Source organism: Dendrobates tinctorius, unplaced genomic scaffold, assembly GCF_039654945.1.
Source record: "Dendrobates tinctorius isolate UK_male_01 unplaced genomic scaffold, ASM3965494v1 ptg000011l, whole genome shotgun sequence".
Lineage (NCBI taxonomy): Eukaryota > Metazoa > Chordata > Amphibia > Anura > Dendrobatidae > Dendrobates > Dendrobates tinctorius.
Genome location: NW_027361679.1, coordinates 32,013,360 through 32,038,619, shown reverse-complemented (window position 1 = coordinate 32,038,619; position 25,260 = coordinate 32,013,360). Strand labels below are relative to the sequence as shown.

The window sequence follows — 25,260 nt, the reverse complement described above, 5'->3', positions numbered from 1 at the left end:
TTCAAAACACTTTCATATTCATCACATGCGCTGTGTTGTGCACACGCTGCAGCTGGCAATAAGAGAAAGTCTGCAAGAGGGACATGCTGGAAATCTGATTGGAAAAGTGAGGAAATTGGTTATTGCCGCCAGAACCCCTAAAATTGATTCCATCTTGAAGAGACGTGCTGGGAAAGGGGCAATTGTTGATCAAGCCACTCGGTGGGGCAGCACTTATTTAATGATTGAGCGATTGCGTGAACTAAAACCGTTTCTTATAAATATGACGAACCCTCAGGTAACCCTAAATGAAGGTCAGTGGACACAGGTGGCTGAATTGAAGGAATTGCTTAATCACCCATTTAAAGTGACTAAAAAATTACAAGCTGAGGATTTATCTCCTGGCATTTTCATAAGGGAGTGGAAGAACTTGCTATTTTGTCTGTCCCAAAGAGGAGGTTTAATCGCAGATGGCATTTCTGCTTCAATGAAACGGAGAAGTATAATTTCTCCTTGCGGAGAATGACATGCTAAGCATGTCGAGATGAGGAGACTTAAAGCCGCAATGCTCCTCTGGGAAATATGCTAATTATGCAAATTGTCTCTTCAGAGAGGAAGAGAACTAGAACTCTACTGCCACCTATTGGAAGTAGCAATCCTAAAAGTCAATGTCGACCCTTTAAAGAGCCTTGTTACATGACTTAGGGTAAAAGCCAAGCCAGAATCTCAATTTGCAGACACTGTGTTTCGGGGTACTGCCCCTCGTCAGTGCAAAGTGTGAGATGTGGTTTGGCTGTGAGAGAGGCGTCTGACCGATATCCAAGAAGTATCATTTCTCCTTGCGGAGAATGACATGCTAAGCATGTCGAGATGAGGTGACTTAAAGCCGCAATGCTCCTCTGGGAAATATGCTAATTATGCAAATTGTCTCTTCAGAAAGGAAGAGACAACATGTAACAAGGCTCGTTAAAGGGTCGACATTGAATTTTAGGATTGCTACTTCCAATAGGTGGCACTAGAGTTCTAGTCCTCTTTCTCGCTGAAGAGACAATTTGCATAATTAACAATGAACGGAGAGAGACACAGCTATTGGAAAAGAAAAATTATTTTGGCAGCTGTTTCTATGGACCCAAGTCATCGTATACTGCTTGATGATCAACAGCTTACTAAAGGAAAAGAAGCTGACTGAGGTAGCAGTTAGGATGAGTGGCCTACAGGACTGCCAGGCGCAAGAGGACTTGGGTCCTGACAGTGCTACTGCTGCCATATCTTCATCCTCATCAGTTGAGGCGTTTGACTTTGACAAATATTTGGATGACATGGAGCAGGCAAAGCGTTGCCGCAAGGAAAAAGATTTCACTCCCTCTCCTATAGCAAGCAGATTGACCATATTTCAGCAAAATGTTTCACTTGCTCTCAAAGAAATAGAAAAATTCAACCGTTCATCAAAACTGACTGTGCATGAGGCAATTCCTTTAAACCCGGAAATTGTTAGAGATGTTGACCATGTGGTTACGGCTTTGCCTCCAACCCAAGTTAGTGTAGAGAGGTTGTTCTCTGGCCTTAAAATTATTTGTTCAGATTTGAGGTCATCTATGAAGGAGAATCTGATGGAGGCAATTCTATTTCTTAGAACAAATTCATAGACTGCACAAATGTTATTTAGTATGTTTTTGTTGAAAACAGTTTTTTGCCACTACATAATTTACACTGGGTGCAGAATTATTAGGCAAGTTGTATTTGAGAGGATTCTTTTTAATACTGAATAATAACTATTTTCTCAATCAACCCAAAAGACTCATAGATATCAAAGCTTAATATTTTTGGAAGTTGGAGTGGGGTTTTTTGAGATTTGGCTATCTTAGGAGGATATCTGTTTGTGCAGGTAACTATTACAGTGCAGAATTATTAGGAAACTTAATAAAAACCAAATATATACCCATCTCACTTGTTTATTTTCACCAGGTAAACCAATAGAGCAACACAAAATTTAGAAATAAACATTTCTGACATTCAAAAACAAAACAAAAAAAATCAGTGACCAATAAAGCCACCTTTCTTTACGATGACACTCAAAAGCCTTCCATCCATAGATTCTGTCAGTTGCTTGATCTGTTTACGATCAACATTGCGTGCAGAAGCCACCACAGCCTCCCAGACACTGTTCGGAGAGGTGTACTGTATTCCCTCCCTGTATATCTCACATTTTATGAGGGACCACAGGCAGGTTCTCTATGGGGTTCAGATCAGGTGAACAAGGGGGCCATGTCATTATTTTTTATTCTTTTAGACCTTTACAGGTCAGCCACGCTGTGGAGTGTTTGGATGCATGTGATGGAGCATTTTCCTGCATGAAAATCGTGTTTTTCTTGAACGATACCGACTTCTTCCTGTTCCACTTCTTGAAGGTGTCTTCCAGAAACTGCCAGTAGGTCTGGGAGTTGAGCTTCTCTCCATCCTCAACCCGAAAAGGTCCCACAAGTTCATCTTTGATGATACCAGCCCATACCAGTACCCCACCTCCACCTTGCTGGCGTCTGAGTCAGAGTGGAGCTCTCTGCCCTTTACTGATCCAGCCTTGGGCCCATCCATCTGGCCAATCAAGAGTCGCTCTCATTTCATCAGTCCATACAACCTTAGAAAAATCAGTCTTAAGATACTTCTTGGCCCAGTCTTGACGTTTTATCTTATGTTTCTTGTTGAAAGGTGGTCGTTTTTCAGCCTTCCTTACCTTGGCCATGTCCCTGAGTCCCTGAGTATGGCACACCTTGAGCTTTTTGATACTCCAGTAACGTTGCAGCTCTGAAATATGGCAAAACTGATGGCAAATGGCATCTTGGCAGCCTCACGCTTGATTTTCCTCAATTCATGGGCAGTTATTTTGCGCCTTTTTTTATCAACACGCTTCTTGCGACCCTGTTGGATATTTGCCATGAAACGCTTGATTGTTCGGTGATCACGCTTCAAAAGTTTGGCAATTTCAAGACTGCTGCGTCCCTCTGCAAGACATCTCACAATTTTTGACTTTTCAGAGTCCGTCAAATCTCTCTTCTGACCCATTCTGCCAAAGGAAAAGAAGTTGCCTAATAATTAAGCACACCTTATATAGGGTTTTGATGTCATTAGACCACACCCCTCCTCTTTACAGAGATGCAAATAACCTGATTTACATAATTGGCAGTTGGATTTCAAGCCTATACAGCTTGGAGTAGGACAACATGTATAGAAAGGATGATGTGATCAAAATACTCATTTGCCTAATAATTCTGCACCCAGTGTATTACATAGTGATAGATATAGATATATATATATATATATATATATATATATATATAAAAAATTGATATTACATAGTGTATTACATATTAACAGTTTATTACAGTTTTTTGTGTTCTAAAGTTGTATTCCAATAAATATATATTATGTTCTATCTAAATATATTGATTGTTGTATCATAAAAATGATTAAATGTCTGATGTTCACATTGTACGACAATACATTTTTCACTTAAATATAAGCAATATATGTGGGAGTCTGAGTCGTTGTAAGGGAAATTGAGGAGTCGGAGTTGCAGATTTGGCTTACCGATTCCACAGCCCTGGTGACAGCAACTGTGCCCTGTGGTTGGCGTGATCGCCGATCTAATCGATTGCGCCAACCAGGTCCTGCAGGCCCTTCTGGGCCTGCACCAGGCTCCAGCCTAGGATCGGTGCTAATACAGCACCAAACTGGGCCGGTACTTGCAGGGCACAGCGGCGATATAGCGCCGCTGTGCCCTGCGATTGGCGCGATCGATTAGATCGGCGATCGCGCCAATCCAGGTGCTTTTTTCCGGTGCCTGGCATTGCCAGCCACCGGCTCTAGGATCGAGTACATCGGTACTCCGATCCTAGCCTAGGACCTCATTGTTTCAGCCGCTCCGATTGGCTGAAACAATAAGAAACGCTGCGATTGGCTGTTCAGAATTGAAAAGCCAATCACAGCGCTCTGGATGCCAGCGGGATCGCAGCCCAGGAGGTGAGATGGCGTCAGAATTTTAATGCGATCACCGCGACTTAAGCTGCGGTATCGCATTAAAGGGCTCAATGTACTATCCCGTCCACGGTCATACGGACCCGGGTACCGTGGATGGGATAGTACGTCAGATGTCAGGAAGGGGTTAAAATAGGGGGACCCCCCAAAAAATGCCATGGGGTCCCCCTATATTTTATAGCCAGAATGGCTACGCAGACAGCTGCGGGCTGATATTCATAGCCTATGAAGGGGCCATGATTATTGCCCCCCCTGGCTACAAATACCAGCCCACAGCCGCCCCAAAAAAGGCGCATCTCTAAGATGCGCCAATTCTGGGACTTAGTTCCTCTCTTCCCACTGCCGTGTAGCAGTGGCATATGGGGTAATAAGGGGATAATGTCACCTTACTATTGGAAGGTGACATTAAGCCCAGTTAATAATGGAGACCCGTCGCTGTCCGATTTTTCAACGGATACAAAAAACTTTGCTCTGCATGTCCTGTCCAGCCACCGGACAAAGAATTTCAGACGGATCCAGCTAACGATGGACGAAACGCGAGGCCATTTGTCGCTAATACAAGTCTATGAGAAAAAAATGGATCCAGCGGCATCAGTCGCCGGATCCGTTTTTTTTTTTTCTTTCAAAACTATGGATTGTGACTGATGGCAAAAAACTGATATGTGAAAGGGGCCTTAGCAGCTACAGTGCCTGCATTAACACTTAACCTTACCCTACTGCTCTTCTGACAGTGTAGGGTCGTTCAGACTCCCATGCATCTTCTAGCTCCTATACAGTAGTGTAGGTAACAGGCACAGAGCTGCAAAGACTCAATTCTATTTTTGGACAGTTGCATCTTTTTGTAACTGTTGTCAATTTCCTTTGCTGTAGGAACCTCCAGCCTGCAAGATTCCTATGTGATGTATGTACTTCAGTCCCAGTGTCTCCTATGTGATGCATATGCTCCAGCCCCAGTGTCTATGTGATGTTGCTCCAGCCCATGTCTCCTATTTGATGAATACTCTTCAGCCCCAGTGGCTTCTATTTAATGCATATGCTCAAGCCCCAGTATCTCCGATGTGATGTATATGCTATTATCCCAGCATGTCCCATGTGATGTATAGAGCAGTCTCAGCATCTCCTATGTTATGTAGAAAGCAGACCTACCACTGCTTGAGTTCTATAAATGTAATGTGAGCAGTGATCAATTTCCCAGTGAAGAGACCTGCAGCGTAATATGAATCTGTGTTCTGAGCAACTTACTGGTGAGAGTTCTTTACAAAACAAATTGACTGCACTCCAGACCAACAAAAACCTGGAAAAGCAGTTGCAAGAGGCAACATCATCAATGCCACCTACCATCACAAGCCACATCAATGAGACGCAATTCCACCCATCACATCGGGGGGGGGAGTTAATTGTTTGACCAAATATTTTGGTCAATTTTCAAGTTGATATTTTATGTAATGATCTAAAACTCCAAATGGCCCTTGGAAGAAAAAAGGTTGCTCACCCCTGCTGTTAAGGGCATGTCACACTAAGAGATATCGCTAGCAATATCGCTATAACTAGTGACGTTATAGCGATATTGCTAGCGATATCGCTATATCTGATACTTACCTACGACCGGCTCCCCCGCTGGTTATCGCTGATCGCGCGAGAACGTTCAGGACTGTTTCTCGTCGTCAGCTTCCTGCTGTGACGACGAGCGACGCGTGGAGCCGGGCGGGAGGACGCAGTATCGCCTGGTGTGACAGGTAAGCAGCGACCCCCGTCCCCTGCGATGTCGCTGGTGAGATCTGCCTGTGTGACAGCTTACTAGCGACCACCTAGCGATGCACCAGCGATCCTGACCGCGTCATATCGCTAAGTGTGACAGTACCCTAAGACTGGGAAGGCAGTTATCCAAAGTGCAGATAGACAGACGAACATATAAGGCATGAAGCGGCATATGTAAAATTTTCTTTTAAAGGGAATGCACCATCAGAAAATTATCTGCTGATTAAGTCAGCTTTTTGTATTACAAGTATTTTCATTTTTAAAATGTTGGTAATTTTCTTCCCATACCATGATCTGAATTAAAAAAATAATTTTGCAATTTTCATCACAGATGAGTTTTCAGAAGTCTCAATATCATCGCAGGTAAGATTAAAATGACAGGTAACACATCTATGCACAGCTAACACAAGAGCCACCATCACAATAGGTGACGTCACAGTTCCTTCTCACTTCACAATGAAACTGCTAATTAGATGCTTCAACAACAAAATATAGGGTATGAGTCAGTTTATTTTTGCTGATGTACATGTGGATTTTCTGAAACAGGAGGCATGAGAATAAAATTGCCTCGGCGGCCACTGTGAAATTTGCAAGATTTCAATTTTAATTTTTAATAAAGTGATATTAAAATAAACAATAGAAATTAAGTTTTTAAAATATGTGTAACTAGAAAACCAGATTTAAAAAATAGCTCAATTTCTGATGACACAATCCTTTAAAGTAAGCAATCTGCAGTTTGCACGACACAATCCTTGCTTCCTATATCACCAGTTATTAGTCCCATGTCACTAACCTAAAGGTTTGCAAGAGCATTATTCAATGAGTGAGATTTTATAGCTCCGTAATGATTTCAGCTCAAACAAAAGCGTTTTCGAGCAGAATAAACACTTCTTTCGATTTCCTGTATGCATTAACACACTTTTTGATCTCACAATCTGTTGAACAACAAACTTATACAGATCGTCTGGCAGTACTGTAGTGTATGTCTCAAGATCCTGTATACAGCTGCTAACTGGCTGAGAAGGTCATGTGATATAATGCTACCCCACTAGGAAGTTGATGAAAGGGGTTCCTTGACGGTACTCACTTCTACATCTGGTGGCGAGTGTCATCGATGCTGCTGCTAGAGCATGTGCACAATCAGCAGGCATTATTGCACAACTGTCCTTTCAATTACAAGGGGTTACACGTTTTGATGTGCTGATGCATCAAAATCAGTGCTGCTCACGTCCTGTTATGCCAATGCACAGGACGAAGGAAGGGAGGCGAAACTCTGGCTTGGGTCGGAATGGTATAGGTGGGCCGCATGGAAACGTGAGTGTTATATGATATTAAAACTGATTTTATCTTTGTCAGTATATTAACATCCTTTCTGTATATAACAAAACATATCTGTACTTTACTATGTGATGGTTGGGAAAAGAGGATAATAAAGCTGTTGACATTGGGAGAGCTCCAATTGCCAAACCACAGGGATCAGCACGCTGATTCATTACAGCATGGATTCTACTCCTTTCTGTATTTAAGTAGCAAAAAGAAGTTTTAAACCCTTAATGACAGCCAATACGTCTTTTTACTGAAGTGAGATATAAGGGAATATCATCCCCATACAGGTGACAATCCAGCAGCTGTCGGCTGTACACTATAGCTGACAACTTGCTGTATCACAAACGATCAGTGTTGGCACTGTCCATATCTGTTTAACCCCTTAGTTGCTGCTGTAAAAAGGGACTACATCAAATAATTGGTTAAAAGACTGTGGGGGCTTCCGCTTTAATCTAATTGACACACCGAGATCATGATTGTGTGGTCCTGATGTTTGCCATAGCAATTCATGGCCAAATAGCTGCCTTAGAGTCTCCCGGCTATAGCAGCCAGTTCAAAAGTTAGCCACATTTAGGTGGTAAAAAAAACCTTTTTCATTCCTGTAACCACATTGCATTAATTTGTGAAAATCTCCTGAAGGGTTAATAAACTGACAGAAGTTTTCAATAAGTCAGGGGGTACTGTTTCTAAAATGGTATCACGTTTGGGGTTTTCCAGTATATAGCACCCCCAAAGTCACTTTAAACCTGGATAGGTCCCTCAAAAAAATAAATTTTGTAAATTCCCTTGAAAAAATGAAAAATTGCTGCTACATTTTTAAAACTCCTAAAAGGCTAACAAAATAAATTAGCGTTTTAAAAATGGTGCTGATGTAAAGCAGACCTGTGGGAAATGTTATTTATTAATGTTTTGCTATGGTATGACTATCTGGATTAAAGGAATAATCATTCAAAATTGCAATTTTTTTTTCTTACATTTTTGTCAAAGTTTCTGATATTTTACATAAACACAAAACATATCAACCTAAATTTACTATTATCATAAATTATAATGTTCAATGAAAAAACCTATATCAAAATCAATAGGATTTGTTGAAGCATTCCAGAGTTATCACCACATAAAGTGACAATGGTCAGAATTTAAAAAAATTGGCCCTGCTACTAAGGGTTTAAAGGTGCACTGTGATTATTACTGAACTTTTTTTTTTTTTTTAAGTGTCCTTTATATTTACAACCCAAGCCATAATTTTATTAGTTCTACTAGATGGTGGCCCGATTCTAACGCATCGGGTTTTCTAGAATATATATGCAGTTTATTTTTGAAGATTTAATAATAATGCAATAATGCACCCCCCAATCCTGATATGTATGGTTCTCTCACTCCCAATCCTGATATGCATGCTACCCCTCAACCCCCTATCCTGGTATGCAAGGTCCCCTGACCCCCCAATCCTGGAATGCATGGTCCTCTCACCCCCCAATCCTGGTATGCATGGTCCTCTCACCTCTCTTTCCTGGTATGCATGGTCTTCTTACCCCCCTTTCGGGGTATGCATGGTCCCCTTACCCCCCCAATCCTGGTATGCATGGTCCTCTCACCCCCAATCCTGGTATGCATGGTCCCCTCACCCCCCTATCCTGGTATGCATGGTTCCCTCACCCCCCTATCCTGGTATGCATGGTTCCCTCACCCCCCTTTCTTGGTATGCATGGTCCCCTCACCCCCCTTTCTTGGTATGCATGGTCCCCTCACCCCCTTGCTGGTATGCATGGTCCTCTCACACCCCAATACTGGTATGTATGCTCACCGTCACCCCCCTTTCCGGGTATGTATGGTCCCCTCACCCCCCAATCCTGGTATGCATGGTCCCCTCACCCCTCTATCCTGGTATGCATGGTCCCTTCACCCCCCTTTCCAGATATGCATGGTCCCCTCACCCCCTAATCCTGGTATGCATGGTCCTCTTACCCTCCTTTTGGGGTATGCATGGTCCCCTCACCTCCCAGTCCTGGTATGCATGATCCCCTCACCCCCCTATCCTGGTATGCAGGTCCCCCACCCCCCTTTCTTGGTATGCATGGTCCTCTCACACCCCAATCCTGGTATGTATGCTCACCGTCACCCCCCTTTCCTGGTATGTATGGTCCCCTCACCCCCCAATCCTGGTATGCATGGTATCCTCACCCCCCTTTCCTGGTATGCATGGTCCCCTCACCCCCCTTTCCTGATATGCATGGTCCCCTCACCCCCCAAATCCTGGTATGCATGGTCCTCTTATACCCTTTTGGGGTATGCATGGTCCCCTCACCCCCCAGTCCTGGTATGCATGGTCCTCTCACCCCCCAATCCTGGTATGCATGGTCCCCTCATCCCCAATCCTGATATGCATGGTCCCCTCACCCCCCTTTCTTGGTATGCATGGTCCCCTCACCTCCCTTTCGTGGTATGCATGGTCCCCTCACCCCCCTTTCTTGGTATGCATGGTCCCCTCACCCCCCAATCCTGGGTGTGCATGGTCCCCTCACCCCCCTTTCCTGGTATGCATGGTCCCCTCACCCCCCTTTCCGTGTAGCCGCTACCAATCAGCGTCGCGGCGCTCTGTCTGCGACCAATCAGCAACTGTAGCCGCGACCAATCACTGCTGCGGCCCTGTACAAAAATATTAAAAATTTTAAAAAAAAGTTATTCTCACCTTCCGACAGCCTCCTGTCTTCTTTCCACGCGCCCGGCCTCGCGTTCCCAGTAATGCTTTGCGGCTTAGACCGCTGATGACGTCGGTCTTCTTTCTCACTCTCGCGAGAGTGACGTCGCTCTTCTTTCTCGCTCTCGCGAGAGTGACGTCATCAGCGGTCTAAGCCGCAAAGCATTAATGGGAACGCGAGGCCAGTCGCGTGGAAAGAAAACAGGAGGCTGTCGGGAGGCGAGAATAACTTTTTTTATTTTAATTCTCTTTTTTTACAGATTAAGGCCTGTGCCGGCCGCCACCAATCAGCGGCCCGCGATTACGGTTACAGACACAATAAGGCATATATATATATATATATAGATAGATAGATAGATAGATAGATAGATGTTAACTGAGCTTGACCTCAGACAAAGTGTAACTGCTATCAAGTTTTATCATATAGACATCCTGGTAAATACACAGCTGGGCTTCTACTTAACAGTGCATAAGAGAACCTGCAGCACTTGTAATCAGTATTGCTAATATGCTGTTATCAAAATCATTTAACATTCTTGCAGGAAAAAAAAGGTGAAAATCAGCACATCATGCAGAATTAACATCATGAAATCCTGTTCTCCGAATGAGCAATTCAGTGCAAAGAGGCAAAATGAGTCCAAAACATGAAATTCTTCTTTGTCTCATTGAACTCCATGGCTCAGTCGCGGAAATGTCTGATGAAATTAATTCCGTTAGCAGTTTTCAAGGCCAGTCATATTAGTTGCATCAATGGCCTGAGGGCATATTAATCAGGAAGGAATGGGTGTGATAGATAACAGCTATGACTGGGTGACCTTTCAACCCTTCAACAACTCCCTGCAATTTACATATTGCATAAGTAATGTTAATTTTCTGCTAAAATGAGGGCAGGTGTCCCTCCATACACTTTATCATGTTCAATCTACGGCTACATTTGCAGACGCTACTGGATGTGCACCTATTCTAATTAATTGGACCCATGCACAATACTCACTGCGCATCACACAGTTGCCTTAGCAGTATATTGTGTAGTGCGCAGTTGTGTCTCTTTATGTCCGATGTCAAACCGTATGGGAGAACTTGTCTAGAGGGACACCCTAAGTTTTCTAATACTGACCTCACATGTTCAGTATTTTACCTCAGTATTTATAAGCCAAAACCAGGAGTGGGTGATAAATCCAGAAGTGGTGACGTATTTCTATTGTACTTTTCCTCTGATTGTTCCACTCCTGGTTTTGCCTTACAAATACTGAGGTAAAATATACTCAATCTGTGAATGTGGTCAAAACATAATAGTTGAATGACAGCAATTTTAAAGGAGAAGGAAGCAAACAGTGTCCTGTGGAAATTACTTGCAAAGCAGTGACTAGTAGTGAGGCAAACAGTCTTTAGAGAGGAATATATACAGCACTTCTACTATATCATATCCATTTAAGAAACAGCACATATCTCCAGGGCATCCAGCGCCTTCACCGCCACTGAGCTAGATCTGTGGCACAATGTCCATGTGGTTATGAGATCTACAATTTATGATGACAATAAGAGGACAGCACGTCTTCTAAATCCAGGCAGTAAAATACTGACCTAAAACAAGGATAATACAGTTAGGTCCATATATATTTGGACAGAGACAACATTTTTCTAATTTTGGTTCTGGACATTCTGGACATTATTACCACAATGAATTTTAAACAAAACAATTCAGATGCAGTTGAAGTTCAGACTTTCAGCTTTCATTTGAGGGTATCCACATTAAAATTAGATGAAGGGTTTAGGAGTTTCAGCTCCTTAACATGTTCCACCCTGTTTTTAAAGGGACCAAAAGTAATTGGACAGATTAATTAATTGTAACTAAAATGTTCATTACTAGGTTGAAAACCCTTTGTTGGCAATGACTGCCTGAAGTCTTGAACTTTCAAGACTATTTCAAATACATTTGCTTATGTTTAGCTCTCTCACTTGTATGCCCCTTGCTAGAAAAAGACGCAAAAATGTGCAATGTCAATTCCCAAAACGTGCAGCTTCGGAAACGGAAATAAAACAGTGTTGGTTTTCCTGTAGTGTACTATATTACTAACTTTACCGTTACTCACCTCTAAACATATAGGGCAGTCTTGCCTTGAAACATTTTCTATGCACTAAGGCAAAAAAGAAAAAGAAAATATTGTAAGTATTACAATATGAATGTCCGCAGGGAGTCCGTGCAGACAGGAAACAGACCGCTCTACAACTTAGTATTAATCCCAATGCAGTCAGGAAGATTGAAAGGAACACTACTCATGGAAATATATGAGAAATCAAGTAAAACACACACAATTATTTCTAGGATTTTCTACAAGATATTGTTGAAAATGAGTGTGTTGACAATGACAGTGTTGAAAATGAGTAGAAGGTGGGAGGGGGGATTAAGGGAAGGGATTACAGAATTGTTTTGACAATGTCATATTCAACAGAATGGAAAAGACAACTTGACATGGATTCTATGACATGTTATTGGTTTGATATGCACTGTTTAAAACTAATAAGAGTTTGAAAAAAAAAAAAAAAGAGGTTCATATCCTTTATATCATTTTCACTAGGCGTACAGGCAAGGCCTAAATGCTCATCTACAGCACTTTGCTTGCCTGGAAAACATAAATGGCAGCACATTTCTGTTGAACAGACACAAACAAAGCATAACACAACTAATGCAAGTTAGCGGTGGTGGACATAAATTGATTACTTGCTGTAACTAGTAAAGAAGAGGGGAGTATAATGAAGCTTTCCTGTATAATGTCCTACATACTCAACTCAGTATAGGAATACCAAATTATTAGTGGATTTTTAAGAAAGAGACATATACAAGGAACTGATAATGCCAGTCAGCAGCGTTCAAACTGTGATTAACAAATGGAAAATCAGGGGCGCTGTAAAAACTAAACCATGGCCTGGTAGACAAACAAAAAATTTGTCCACAACTGCCAGGAAAATTGTTTGAGATGCAAAGAAAAACCCACAAATAACATCAGCTGAAATACTGGACTCTCTGTAAACTCGCGGTGTGGCTGTTTCAAGATGCACAATAAGGAGGCACTTGTAGAAAAATGGGCTGCATGGTCGAGTCACCAGAAGAAAGCTATTACTGCGCAAGTGCCACAAAGTATTTCACCTACAATACGCAAAACAGCACAGAGCCAAGCCTCAAAACTTCTGGAACAAGGTAATTTGGAGTGATGAGACCAAAACTGAACTTTTTTGCCACAGTCATAAGGCTGCGTTCACACGTCGTGGTTTTTTCGTGTTTTTGCGGCGGTTTTTAACGCACGATTTTGCAGCGAAAACACAAAAAAACAGCATCCCATGCAATCCTATGGGATTCCGCCATGCTTTGCTAATGCTACAGATTTTCCCGCGGCGGAACCGCATCGCGGAAAAATATGCAGCATGCTCATTATTTTGCGGAATAGCGGCAATTCCGCCCACATAAGAATGCATTGTTCTGCTTACTTTCCGCATGTGGCTGTGCCCACCATGCGAAAAGTAAGCAGAACATTTGCGGATGGTACCCACGGTCCGGAGGAGAGGAGACTGTCCTCCGGGCTGTGTTTACCATTATCCCTGTAAAAAATAGAATTAAAATAAAAAAATCGGGTTATATTCTCCATCCGATGTCCCGCGCAGCGTCCCCAGGCTTCAGCGATACACGCGGCAGGTCCCTTTCCCAGTAATGCATTGCGATAATGACCTTTGCTGACGTCGCTATCTCGTGAGACCGCGACGTCATCAAAGGTCATTGCCGCAATGCATCACTGGGAACGGGACCTGCCGGAGCATCGCGGAGGCCTGGGGACGCTGCGAGGGACATCGGAAGGTGAATATAACCCGATTTTTTTTTTTTTTTTTTTTTTTTTTTTAAATTATTTTTAACATTAGATCTTTTTACTACTGATGCTGCATAGGCAGCCTCAATAGTAAAAAGTTGGTCACACTCGTCAAACACTACGTTTGACGAGTGTGACCAACCTGACAATCAGTTCTCCAAGCGATGCTACAGATGCTTGGAAAACACTAGCATTCTGCAAGCTAATGACGCTTGCAAATAGCTAGTTTTTTCGCGGGAAAATCGCGGGAATTTAAAATGCGATTTTCCCGCGGAATGGAATTCCTGAATTCTCACGGTAACTTCCGCGATAATTCCGCTACATGTGAACCCAGCCTAAACGTTAAATTTGGAGAGGTCAACAAGGCATATAAAGAAAGGAACACCATTCCTACTGTAAAGCACGGAGGTGGATTGCTGATGTTTTGGGGATGTGTGAGCTACAAAGGCACAGGAAACTTGGTCAAAGATGAAGGAAAGATGAATGCAGCATGTTATCAGCAAATACTGGAGGCCAATTTGCAATCATCAGCCCGGAAGCTCCGCATGGGACGTACTTGGACATTTCAACATGACAAAGATCCAAAACACCAGGCCAAGTCAACATGTCGTTGGCTACAGCAGAACAAACTGAAAGTTCTGGAGTGGCCATCTCAGTCTCCTGACATCAATATCTGAGCCACTCTGGGGAGATCTTAAGCGTGCAGTTTTTTCATGCTACACAGCCCAGGAATTTACAGGAACTGGAGGCTTTTTGCCAAGTAGAGTGGGAAGCTTTACCGAGAAAATAAAAAACCTCATTCACAACTACCACAAAAAACTTCAAGCTGTCATTGATGTTAGAGAGGGTAATATACGGTATTAAGAAATGAGGTATGTAAACTTTTGATCAGGATCATTTGGATTTAAAAAGAGAAAACACAGTAGTTTGACAATAGCTTTACCCAACCACTAACCATGAGTGGAGAAAAAGTTTTGGTGCTATCATTCATATTCTCTGAAAAAAGGCCAAGAAAGCAAAAATTGTGTGAGGTATGTAAACTTTTGAGCCCAGCTGTATGCGTATGTGTGTGCATATATACACACATACACGCACACAGCTGGGCTCAAAATATATATATATATATAGGTTCTGCTCAGCTGCTGGATGGTGCCCCCTGCCTGCTAGCAATCTTTAGTGTGCAACAGTCTTGCAGATTTGTCCTGTCCCACAAGGACTGCTACCAAAGTCCATATGCTAATAATATATAGGCAATGCAGAATATTTATCAGTGCTATTTTACACGGTATAGCATAGAAAACCTGTGCAGCAGTGCAATATCAATATTCTACTACTATTATGTTATAGTATACCACAGGTAGTCAACCCAACACACTAATGGGGCTAAAATGCAATCTCTTACTCCATAAAATGGCTATACATTTCATTCAGTGGTAATGGCCAGGCCTAAACACACTCCCAAAACTCGTGTTACTGGCTTTCTCCTTACCTTAACCCCTTTCTGACATCCGACGTACTATCCCGTCCATGGGATTCGGGCCCCTATGCCCATGGACGGGATAGTACATCTACCGCGACCAGCGGCGCCCACGTGGTGAGCGCTGCTGATCGCGGCCGGGTGTCAGCTGATTATCACAGCTGACACCAGGGCTGTGGAGTCGGTAAGCCACAGTTGCGACTCCGACTCCTTCATAAATGGCCAATTCATAACAACAAATTTACTGTTGTAAAATATTAAACATCGTGCTTATTCAGTTTCTCACCATCATATAAGTAATCAGACCACTTAGAGCAAAAACTACATTTATTAGAATACAATTAGAATATAGCAAATAACTTTTATAAACTTTTCTAAACTGTAAGTAAATATGCAATAAACACTTTTATGCAGTTAATAAGAAGAAATCTATAAATTTGTCCTCAGAAAAAGTATTGCCTCTGTCAGATCCTCCTTCATGGGTGCTCTAGCCCTCAAATCTGATCTAATTATTTTGAGAGCAGAGAACAACCTCTCTACACTAACTTTTGTTGGTGGCAAAGCAGTAACCACTCGGGCGACATCTCTGACAATGTCAGGATACAGAGGAATCGCTTGTTGCACTGTTATTTTTGATGAACGGTCAAATTTCTCAATTTCTTTTAGTGCACATGAAAAATTCTGCTGAAATGTACTGGCTGTGTTCCTTGATGGGGATGACTCTTCTTCTATGCGGGAACGCTTTGCACGGTCCTTGTGGTCCAAATATTTTTCGAAATTAAATTCTTCATCAGTTGATGATGAGGGTGAAGATGTGGCAGGACGACCAAATTCTTCTTGTTCCTCCTGACTGTTCTGCAACCCTTTCATCCTTACTGCTATTTCAAACAGAGCTTCTTTTCCTTTATTTAGCTGTTGATCATCTAGAAGAATCCGATGCATTGGGTCTACATAAACAGCTGCCAAAAGAATGTTATTTTGTAATAGTAGCTCCTCTCTCCGTTTCATTGATGTAGCAATGCCACTTGCAATTAACCCTCCTCTTTGGGACAGGCGAAACATCAGGTTCTTCCACTCCTTTAACCCTTTCGCGCCTGAGCCTGTTTTTGCCTTCGTGACCAGGCCAATTTTTTCAATTCTGACCAGTGTCACTTTATGAGGCCATAACTCTAGAACACTTCAACGGATCCTGCTGATTCTGACATTGTTTTCTCATGACATATTGTACTTCAGGATAGTGGTAAAATTTCTTAGATATGAACTGCGCTTATATGTTAAAAAAATCGAAATTTGGCAAAAATTTTGAAAATTTTGCAATTTTCAAACTTTTAATTTTTATGCCCTTAAATCAGAGAATGATATCGCACAAAATAGTTAATAAATAACATTTCCCACATGTCTACTTTACATCTGCACAATTTTGGAAACATAATTTTTTTTTTAGGAAGTTATAAGGGTTAAAAGTTGACCAGCGATTTCTCATTTTTACAACAAAATTTACAACACCATTTTTTTTAGGGACCACCTCACATTTGAAGTGAGTTTGGGGGGTCAATATGACAGAAAATACCCAAAAGTGACACCATTCTAAAAACTGCACCTCTCAATGTACTCAAAACCACATTCAAGAAGTTTATTAACCCTTCAGGTGCTTCACATGAATGAATGGAATGTGGAAGGAAAAAATAAACATTTAACTTTTTTTCACAAACATTTTACTTCAGAACCATTTTTTTTATTTTCACAAGTGTAAAAACAGAAAATGAACCACAAAATTTTTTGTGCAATTTCTCCCAAATACGCCGATACCCCGTATGTGGGGCTAAACCACTGTTTGAGCACACGGCAGAGCTCAGAAAGGAAGGAGTGCCGTTTGACTTTTTCAATGCAGAATTGGCTGGAATTGAGATAGGACGCCATGTCGCATTTGGAGAGCCCCTAATGTGCCTAAACAGTGGAAACCCCCACAAGTGACCGCATTTTGGAAACTAGACCCCTTAAAGAACTTATCTAGATGTGTCGTGAGCACTTTGAACCCCCAAGTGCTTCACAGAAGTTTATAACGTAGAGCCATGAAAATAAAAAATCATTTTTGTTCCACAAACATGATCTTTTAGCCCCCAATTTTTTATTTTCACAAGGGTAACAGGAGAAATTGGACCCCAAAAGTTGTTGTCCAATTTGTCCTGAGTACACTGGTACCCCATATGTGGAAGAAAACTACTGTTTGGGCACACGGGGGGGCTCGGAAGGGAAGTAGTGACGTTTTGGAATGCAGACTTTGATGGAATGGTCTGCGGGTGTCATGTCGCGTTTGCAGAGCCCCTGATGTGCCTAAACAGTGGAAATCCTCCACAAGTGACCCCTTTTTGGAAACTAGACCGCCCCAAGGAACTTATCTAGATGTGTGGTGAGCACTTTGAACCCCCAAGTGTTTCACTAAAGTTTATAATGTAGAGCCGTGAAAATAAAAAAATCAATTTTTTTCCACAAAAATTATCTTTTAGCTCCCAATTTTTATTTTCACAAGGGTAACAGGAGAAATTGGACCCTAAGAGTTGTTGTCCAATTTGTCCTGAGTACGCTGGTACCCCACATGTGGGGGGGGACCACTGTTTGGGCACACGGTGGGGCTCGGAAGGGAAGTAGTGACGTTCTGGAATGCAGACTTTGATGGAATGGTCTGCGGGCGTCATATTGCATTTACAGAGCCCCTGATGTGCCTAAACAGTGGAAATCCTCCACAAGTGACCCCTTTTTGGAAACTAGACCCCCCCAAGGAACTTATCTAGATGTGTGGTGAGCACTTTGAACCCCCAAGTGTTTCACTAAAGTTTATAATGTAGAGCCGTGAAAATAAAAAAATCATTTTTTTTCCACAAAAATGATCTTTTAGCTCCCAATTTTTATTTTCACAAGGGTAACAGGAGAAATTGGACCCTAAGAGTTGTTGTCCAATTTGTTCTGAGTACGCTGGTACCCAACATGTGGGGGGGACCACTGTTTGGGCACACGGTGGGGCTCGGAAGGGAAGTAGTGACGTTCTGGAATGCAGACTTTGATGGAATGGTCTGCGGGCGTCATATTGCATTTACAGAGCCCCTGATGTGCCTAAACAGTGGAAATCCTCCACAAGTGACCCCTTTTTGGAAACTAGACCCCCCCAAGGAACTTATCTAGATGTGTGGTGAGCACTTTGAACCCCCAAGTGATTCACTAAAGTTTATAATGTAGAGCCGTGAAAATAAAAAAATCATTTTTTTTCCACAAAAATGATCTTTTAGCTCCCAATTTTTATTTTCACAAGGGTAACAGGAGAAATTGGACCCTAAGAGTTGTTGTCCAATTTGTCCTGAGTACGCTGGTACCCCACATGTGGGGGGGGGACCACTGTTTGGGCACACGGTGGGGCTCGGAAGGGAAGTAGTGACGTTCTGGAATGCAGACTTTGATGGAATGGTCTGCGGGCGTCATATTGCATTTACAGAGCCCCTGATGTACCTAAACAGTGGAAACCCCCAATTCGAATTCCAACCCTAACCCCAACACACCCCTAACTCTAGCCCTAACCCTAGCCCTAACCCTAGCCCTAACCCTAGACCTAGCCCTAGCCTGCCTACCTGCTTTTTTTTTTCTTTACTTTTTTTTTTTCACATTTTCTCTCCTGTGACATCCCTACCCACATCATGGGTGATTTCAACATCCCCATTGCTCTTCCCCTCTCCCCATCTGCTACTCACCTTTTATCTCTAACCTCCTCGTTTGGCCTTTCGCAGCTTACTAATTCTCCAACGCATGAAGACGGAAACTCCCTCGATTTGGTCTTCTCTCGGCTTTGTGCAGTGGATGATTTTGCAAACTCCCCTCTCCCGCTCTCTGACCACAATCTTCTTTCATTCTCTATCAAGAACTGCCAGGCTGCTCAGGTCACCCCCACTGTCCATACTTATAGAAACATACAGGCCATTAACACCCAGAAACTTATGAAGAACTTGCAGTCTTCATTGGCCCCTATCTCCTCCCTCTCATGTCCTGATTCTGCATTGAAGCATTACAATGAAACACTTCAAAGTGCCCTGGATGAATTTGCACCCCCTATAAATAGAACACCACAACGCAGACGGCGACAACCCTGGCACACGGTGCAAACACGTTTCCTGCAGCGGTGCTCCAGGTGCGCCGAACGTCTGTGGAGAAAATCCAATCTACCCGAAGATTTCATCCATTTTAAGTTTATGCTTAGAACATACAACACTGCCCTTCACCTCTCCAAACAAACCTATTTCAACACCCTCATCACCTCACTGTCCAATAACCCGAAACGTCTCCTTGACACTTTTCATTCTCTACTCAATCCAAGAGTACAGGCCCCAACCACGGAGCTCCGAGCTGACGATCTGGCCAATTACTTCAAAGAAAAAATTGACCAGATCCGACAGGAAATTATCTCCCAATCACCTCATACCATGCACCGTCCTCCCTCCCCCACTGCATCTAACTCACTCTCTGATTTTGAACCAGTCACAGAAGAAGAAGTAAGCAGGCTCCTTGCATCTTCTCACCCAACTACTTGCACCAGTGACCCATTTCCGTCACAGCTCCTTCAGTCCCTTTCCCCTGCTGTCACCCCTCACCTAACTAAAATATTTAACCTCTCTCTCTCTTCTGGTATTTTTCCCTTCTCATTTAAGCATGCCATCATACATCCACTACTTAAAAAACCATCCCTCGACCAAAACTGTGCCGCTAACTATAGACCTGTCTCTAATCTTCCCTTCATCTCTAAACTCCTGGAACGCCTGGTCCACTCCCGTCTTATCCGCTATCTCTCAGAAAACTCTCTTCTCGACCCTCTCCAATCCGGTTTCCGCTCTTTACACTCCACTGAAACTGCCCTCACTAAAGTCTCTAATGATCTGCTAACAGCTAAATCAAATGGTCATTACTCCATGCTAATTCTCTTGGATCTCTCTGCAGCATTCGACACTGTGGATCATCAGCTCCTCCTCACTATGCTCCGTTCCATTGGCCTCAAGGATACCGTTCTCTCCTGGTTCTCCTCCTATCTCTCCGACCGCTCCTTTACTGTATCTTTTGCCGGTTCCTCCTCCTCTCATCTTCCCCTTACTGTTGGGGTCCCCCAAGGATCGGTTCTAGGTCCCCTCCTCTTCTCCTTGTACACTGCCCCTATTGGTCAAACAATCAGTAGATTTGGTTTCCAGTACCATCTCTATGCTGATGACACCCAATTATACGCTTCTTCTCCTGACATCACGCCAGCCTTTCTAGAAAACACCGGCGATTGTCTAAACGCTGTGTCTAATATCATGTCCTCACTATATCTGAAACTGAACCTGTCAAAGACTGAACTCCTAGTGTTTCCTCCCTCTACTAATGTACCTATACCCGACATTGCCATTTCTGTGTGTGGTTCCACTATTACTCCCCAGCAACAGGCCCGCTGTCTTGGGGTCATACTTGATTCCGAGCTTTCCTTTGCCCCCCACATTCGATCACTGGCTCGCTCTTGTCATCTGCACCTCAAAAACATTTCTAGAATTCGACCTTTTCTTACCTTTGACTCTGCAAAAACTCTTACTGTTTCTCTTATTCATTCTCGTCTCGACTATTGTAACTCTCTTCTAATCGGTCTCCCTCTTACCAAACTCTCCCCCCTCCAATCTGTCTTGAATGCTGCAGCCAGGATCATATTCCTCACCAATCGTTACACTGATGCCTCTACCTTGTGCCAGTCATTACACTGGCTACCCATCCACTCCAGAATTCAGTATAAACTTATTACCCTCACTCACAAAGCCCTCCATGGCTCAGCACCACCCTACATCTCCTCCCTTGTTTCAGTATACCACCCTACCCGCGCCCTCCGTTCTGCTGATGACCTGAGATTAGCATCCTCAATAGTCAGAACCTCCCACTCCCGTCTCCAAGACTTTACACGTGCCGCACCAATTCTTTGGAATGCACTTCCCAGGTCAATACGATTAGTCCCCAATCCCCACAATTTTAAGCGTGTCCTGAAAACGCATTTATTCAGACTGGCCTACCACCCCAACACATTAACCTAATCTATCCCTGTGTGGCAGAGCCAAAAGTTTTACCATAACCAGGTTCCCCGCATCATGTTCCCACATGCTTTATGCCTCCATTAGCCCTCTGTGTCTGTACTGTTACACACTTAACATTATGACTGGTCCATACAATCAGGGTAACTGTTACCACCCACCTTTCGTGTCTCCCTCTTTCCTCATAGACTGTAAGCTTGCGAGCAGGGCCCTCTTTCCTCTTGGTATGTGTTATAATCTACTGTATGTGATTATTGTTATGCTGTAATGTCTATTGTCTGTACAAATCCCCTCTGAAATGTAAAGTGCTGCGGAATATGTCGGCGCTATAAAAATAAAATTTATTATTATTATTATTATTTTTTATTTTTGTGTTTTTTATTTTTTGTATTTTTGACTCATAGTAACGCCACTTCTCCTCTGATCTCACACTGGCAGATGATCAGAGGAGAAGCAGCGTTACTATGTGACAAGATCGCTGCCCGGCACATAGTAACGCCACTTCTCCTCTGATCTCACACTGACAGATGAGCAGAGGTGAATCAGCGTTACTGTGTGACAAGATCGCTGCCTGACACAGCTGTGCCAGGCAGCGATCAGCTGTGCCAGGCAGCGATCTAGTCACACAGTAACGCTGCTTCACCTCTGCTCATCTGTCAACATGAGCTCAGAGGAGAAGTCGCGTTATAATGAGGGAGATCGCCGGGAAACAAGCAGCTTTCCCAGCGAGCTCTTTCATTGGCTGCTGTGACGCGACGTCATCAGGACCTGAACCAATCAGGTCTCGATGACGTCGGGGGTCCCAGCATGCATTGTGCACCGGGATCCCCGCGTTATAAGGTATGAGGGGGTCCCGGGGGGGCACAAAACCGCCGACAGTAGATAAACGTCGGCGCTGCACAAAGCCCAGCAAGCGCCAACGTTTATCTACTGTGGGCGGTCGCGAAGAGGTTAAGAAAATACCTGGAGTTAAGTCCTCTGCTTGTAATTTTTTAGTCACTGTAAATGGGTGCTCTAGCAATTTTTCCAGCTCAGTCACCTGATTCCACTGACTTTCATTTAGCGTCAGTTGAGGGTTAGCCATGTCTACAAGAAAGGTTTTCAGTTCAACCAAGCGCTGAATCATTAAGTAAGTACTGCCCCATCGTGTGGCTTGATCAATAATTGCCCCTTTTCCAGCACGTCTCTTCAAAATTGAGTCAACTTTAGAGGTTCTGGCAACAGTAGCCAATTTTCTCACCTTGCCAATCAGTGCAGCAGCATGTCCTTCTTGCAGACTGTCTCTTATAGCCAGCTGTAGCGTATGCACAACACAGCGCATGTGATGAATGAAAGAACACTGACACAGTTTCAACAAGATCATCTAAACTATCATGTTGCTGTTCATCTGAAGCAACTTCAGTTTGCTCCTCAGTTACAATATTATGTTCCTCTATTTCAAACATTTCTGTGTCTGTGGACCCAGAATGTTCTTCTAGCTGCTGGTCACCATCATTACTCTCATTCATTAGCTTAATAGTACTTATCATATTTGAAGCATTGTCAGTTACGACAGAAAGAACTTGCTCTTTTTTAAGTTCATAGTCTTGCAGAACCTTTTCACCAAGACCTGGAGAAACTCACTGGTGTGATGAGCTTTGGTGTCTTTTACTGCCAATGTCTTGGTAACTATTTCATTTTTGTCACAAACAAATCGGACATTGATGGCAAAATAGTTCACTCTGTGACGTGTGCAGGCATCCATTTTAAGAAACAGAAAGCGTCCCTTGAGAGTTTTTTTAAGTTCTTCCTTTTGTTTAAAAGCTTCTTCGATTACTAATTTTCTAATACTCTCTCTCTCCAGAGAAACACCAAGCTTGCGGGCCATTTCCCCATTCAGACACATAAAAGCTGGTCGTGAAAATAATGAAATAGGCACACTATCCTTTACAACAAGCTCTATGATGTTTTTTAAATGTATCTACTGTCATTGTCACAGTAACTTTGTCACTGACAAAATATCTTGCAACTGATGGCTGCAAAGTTCTCTGCTCCTTTGTTTGGCTGGAAGAGCTGGGCACTGGTTCATTGGTTTGGATGCAGTCTTTCTCATCCACTGCTTTCAGTACTTCTGGATGAAAGCGCTGTAAATGTCTCTTTACATTAGAAGCTCTGGTAGGAGCATTTTTATCTTTGCCTGAATATGCACTCATCTTGGCTTCACAGCATTTGTTTTCGTCTGGATCATTTGTCATACACTGACAGACATAATGTTTTCTATCTTGAGTGATGGTGAAATGTTCAAATACAGCTGATTTAATGTGATGCTTCTTTGACATTCTCAGGTTTTTAATTCTGCATTCACAATCCAAATGACAATTGTTTTTCCTAAAAACAATTGTACAAAATTATTGCCAGGTCGTACAACTGATGTAGTGGTCAGTAATACTGTTATTATTCCTCATGTACTCACAGTTAACTGATGCAAAGTTTGTTGAAAGGATAATACTTCTTACAGTCTTCCTCTTCTGAGTAGCAGGCAGCTGTGAGATGCTTGGAAGACGCACACCTAGTATGATCTAGTCTAGAGGAGGAGCTTTACTACTAAGAATTTGCAACACATTTTCACTTTCAGTTTCATACATTGTAAGTAGGGGGGTTGGAGCAGCATGAGGTTAACCAAGTATAAGATTAGATAAGGGCAGTGGAGAACAGTGACACACAAGAAGTAAGAAATGTCTCTATCTCCAGCAGAACTGCTTATCACTGTTGTTCATAGTTTGATAGAACATATATATTTGAGTAACATTTATAAAATTCATATGAAAGTTCAATTATGAAATATTAATACATTTTTTTAAAGCTGGAGTCGGAGTCGGTACATTTCTACCGACTCCGACTCCAACCAAAACTAACTCCGACTCCACGACTCCGACTCCACAGCCCTGGCTGACACCCGGCACAATGTGTCAGGGGCGGTCACGGACCGCCCCCGACACATTAACCCCTTGCACACCGCGATCAAACACGATCGCGGTGTACCGGGGGTTAAAGGGAAGCATCGGCAGGGAGGGGGCTCCCTCCGTGCTTCCCTGAGCCCCCCACGGCAGCGCAATGTGCAGCGCTGCTGCGGGGGGCTCCTTTCCTGCAGGCCCCCGAATCCAAGATGGCGACGGGGGCCTTCGGGGGCCTGCAGGAAGCTGGCTTCCTCAGTGCCTGCAAAGCGCAGGCAAGAGGAAGTCTTCTTCAATGCCTGTGACAGATTGCTGATCTGTTACAGTGATCTGTGATGTGACAGATCAGCGATCTGTCACAGGACAGTGATGTCCCACCTGGGACTATTTAATAAAGTTAAAAAAAAAAAAAAAGTGTTAAAATAATTTTTTAAAAAATCGCCAAATAAATTAGAAAAAAAAAAAAAAATATTCCCCCAAATAAATTCATTTTTTAGAAATAATGAAAAAAAATAATAAAAGTACACATATTAGGTATCGCCGCGTCCGTAGCGACCCGCCCTATAAAACTGTCCCATTAGTTAACCCCTTTAGCGAACCCCTTAAAAAATAAAAAACGAAGCAAAAAATAATGATTTATTATCATACCGCCAAACAAAAAGTGTAATAACGCGCGATCAAAAAGACGCATATAAATATCCATGGTACCGCTGAAAACGTCATCTTGTTCCGCAAAAAACGAGCCGCCACACAGCATCATCAGCGAAAAAATAAAAAAATTATAGCTCGCAGAATAAAGCGATGCAAAAATAATTATTTTTTAAATAAAATAGTTTTCATTGCATAAAACCGACAAAACATAAAAAAACGACCTAAATGAGGTATCGCTGTAACCGTACTGACCCGAAGAATAAAACCGCTTTATCAATTTTACCGCACGTGGAATGGTGTAAACGCACTCCCCAAAAGAAATTCATGAAACGCTGGTTTTTGTTCATTCTGCGTCCCAAAAATCGGAATAAAAAGCGATCAAAAAATGTCACGTGCCCGAAAATGGTACCAATAAAAACGTCAACTCGTCCCGCAAAAAATAAGACCTCACATGACTCGG

The 25,260-nt window shown here is 42.8% G+C and overlaps 1 protein-coding gene across 4 annotated transcripts in view; it reads right to left on the bottom strand.

Moving 5' to 3' along the window:
* The window catches only part of RCHY1 (ring finger and CHY zinc finger domain containing 1), a 107,651-nt gene that overhangs the window by 31,102 nt on the left and 51,289 nt on the right, over positions 1–25,260 (bottom strand). For all 4 annotated transcript variants that reach the window (XR_012234987.1, XR_012234986.1, XM_073590620.1 and 1 more), the window contains exon 5: positions 11,890–11,934. Coding sequence is in view for 2 of the 4 variants with exons in the window: in XM_073590620.1 (XP_073446721.1) it covers positions 11,890–11,934 (45 nt within the window). In the remaining 2 variants the exon portion in view is untranslated. The remainder of the gene's footprint in view (positions 1–11,889; positions 11,935–25,260) is intronic.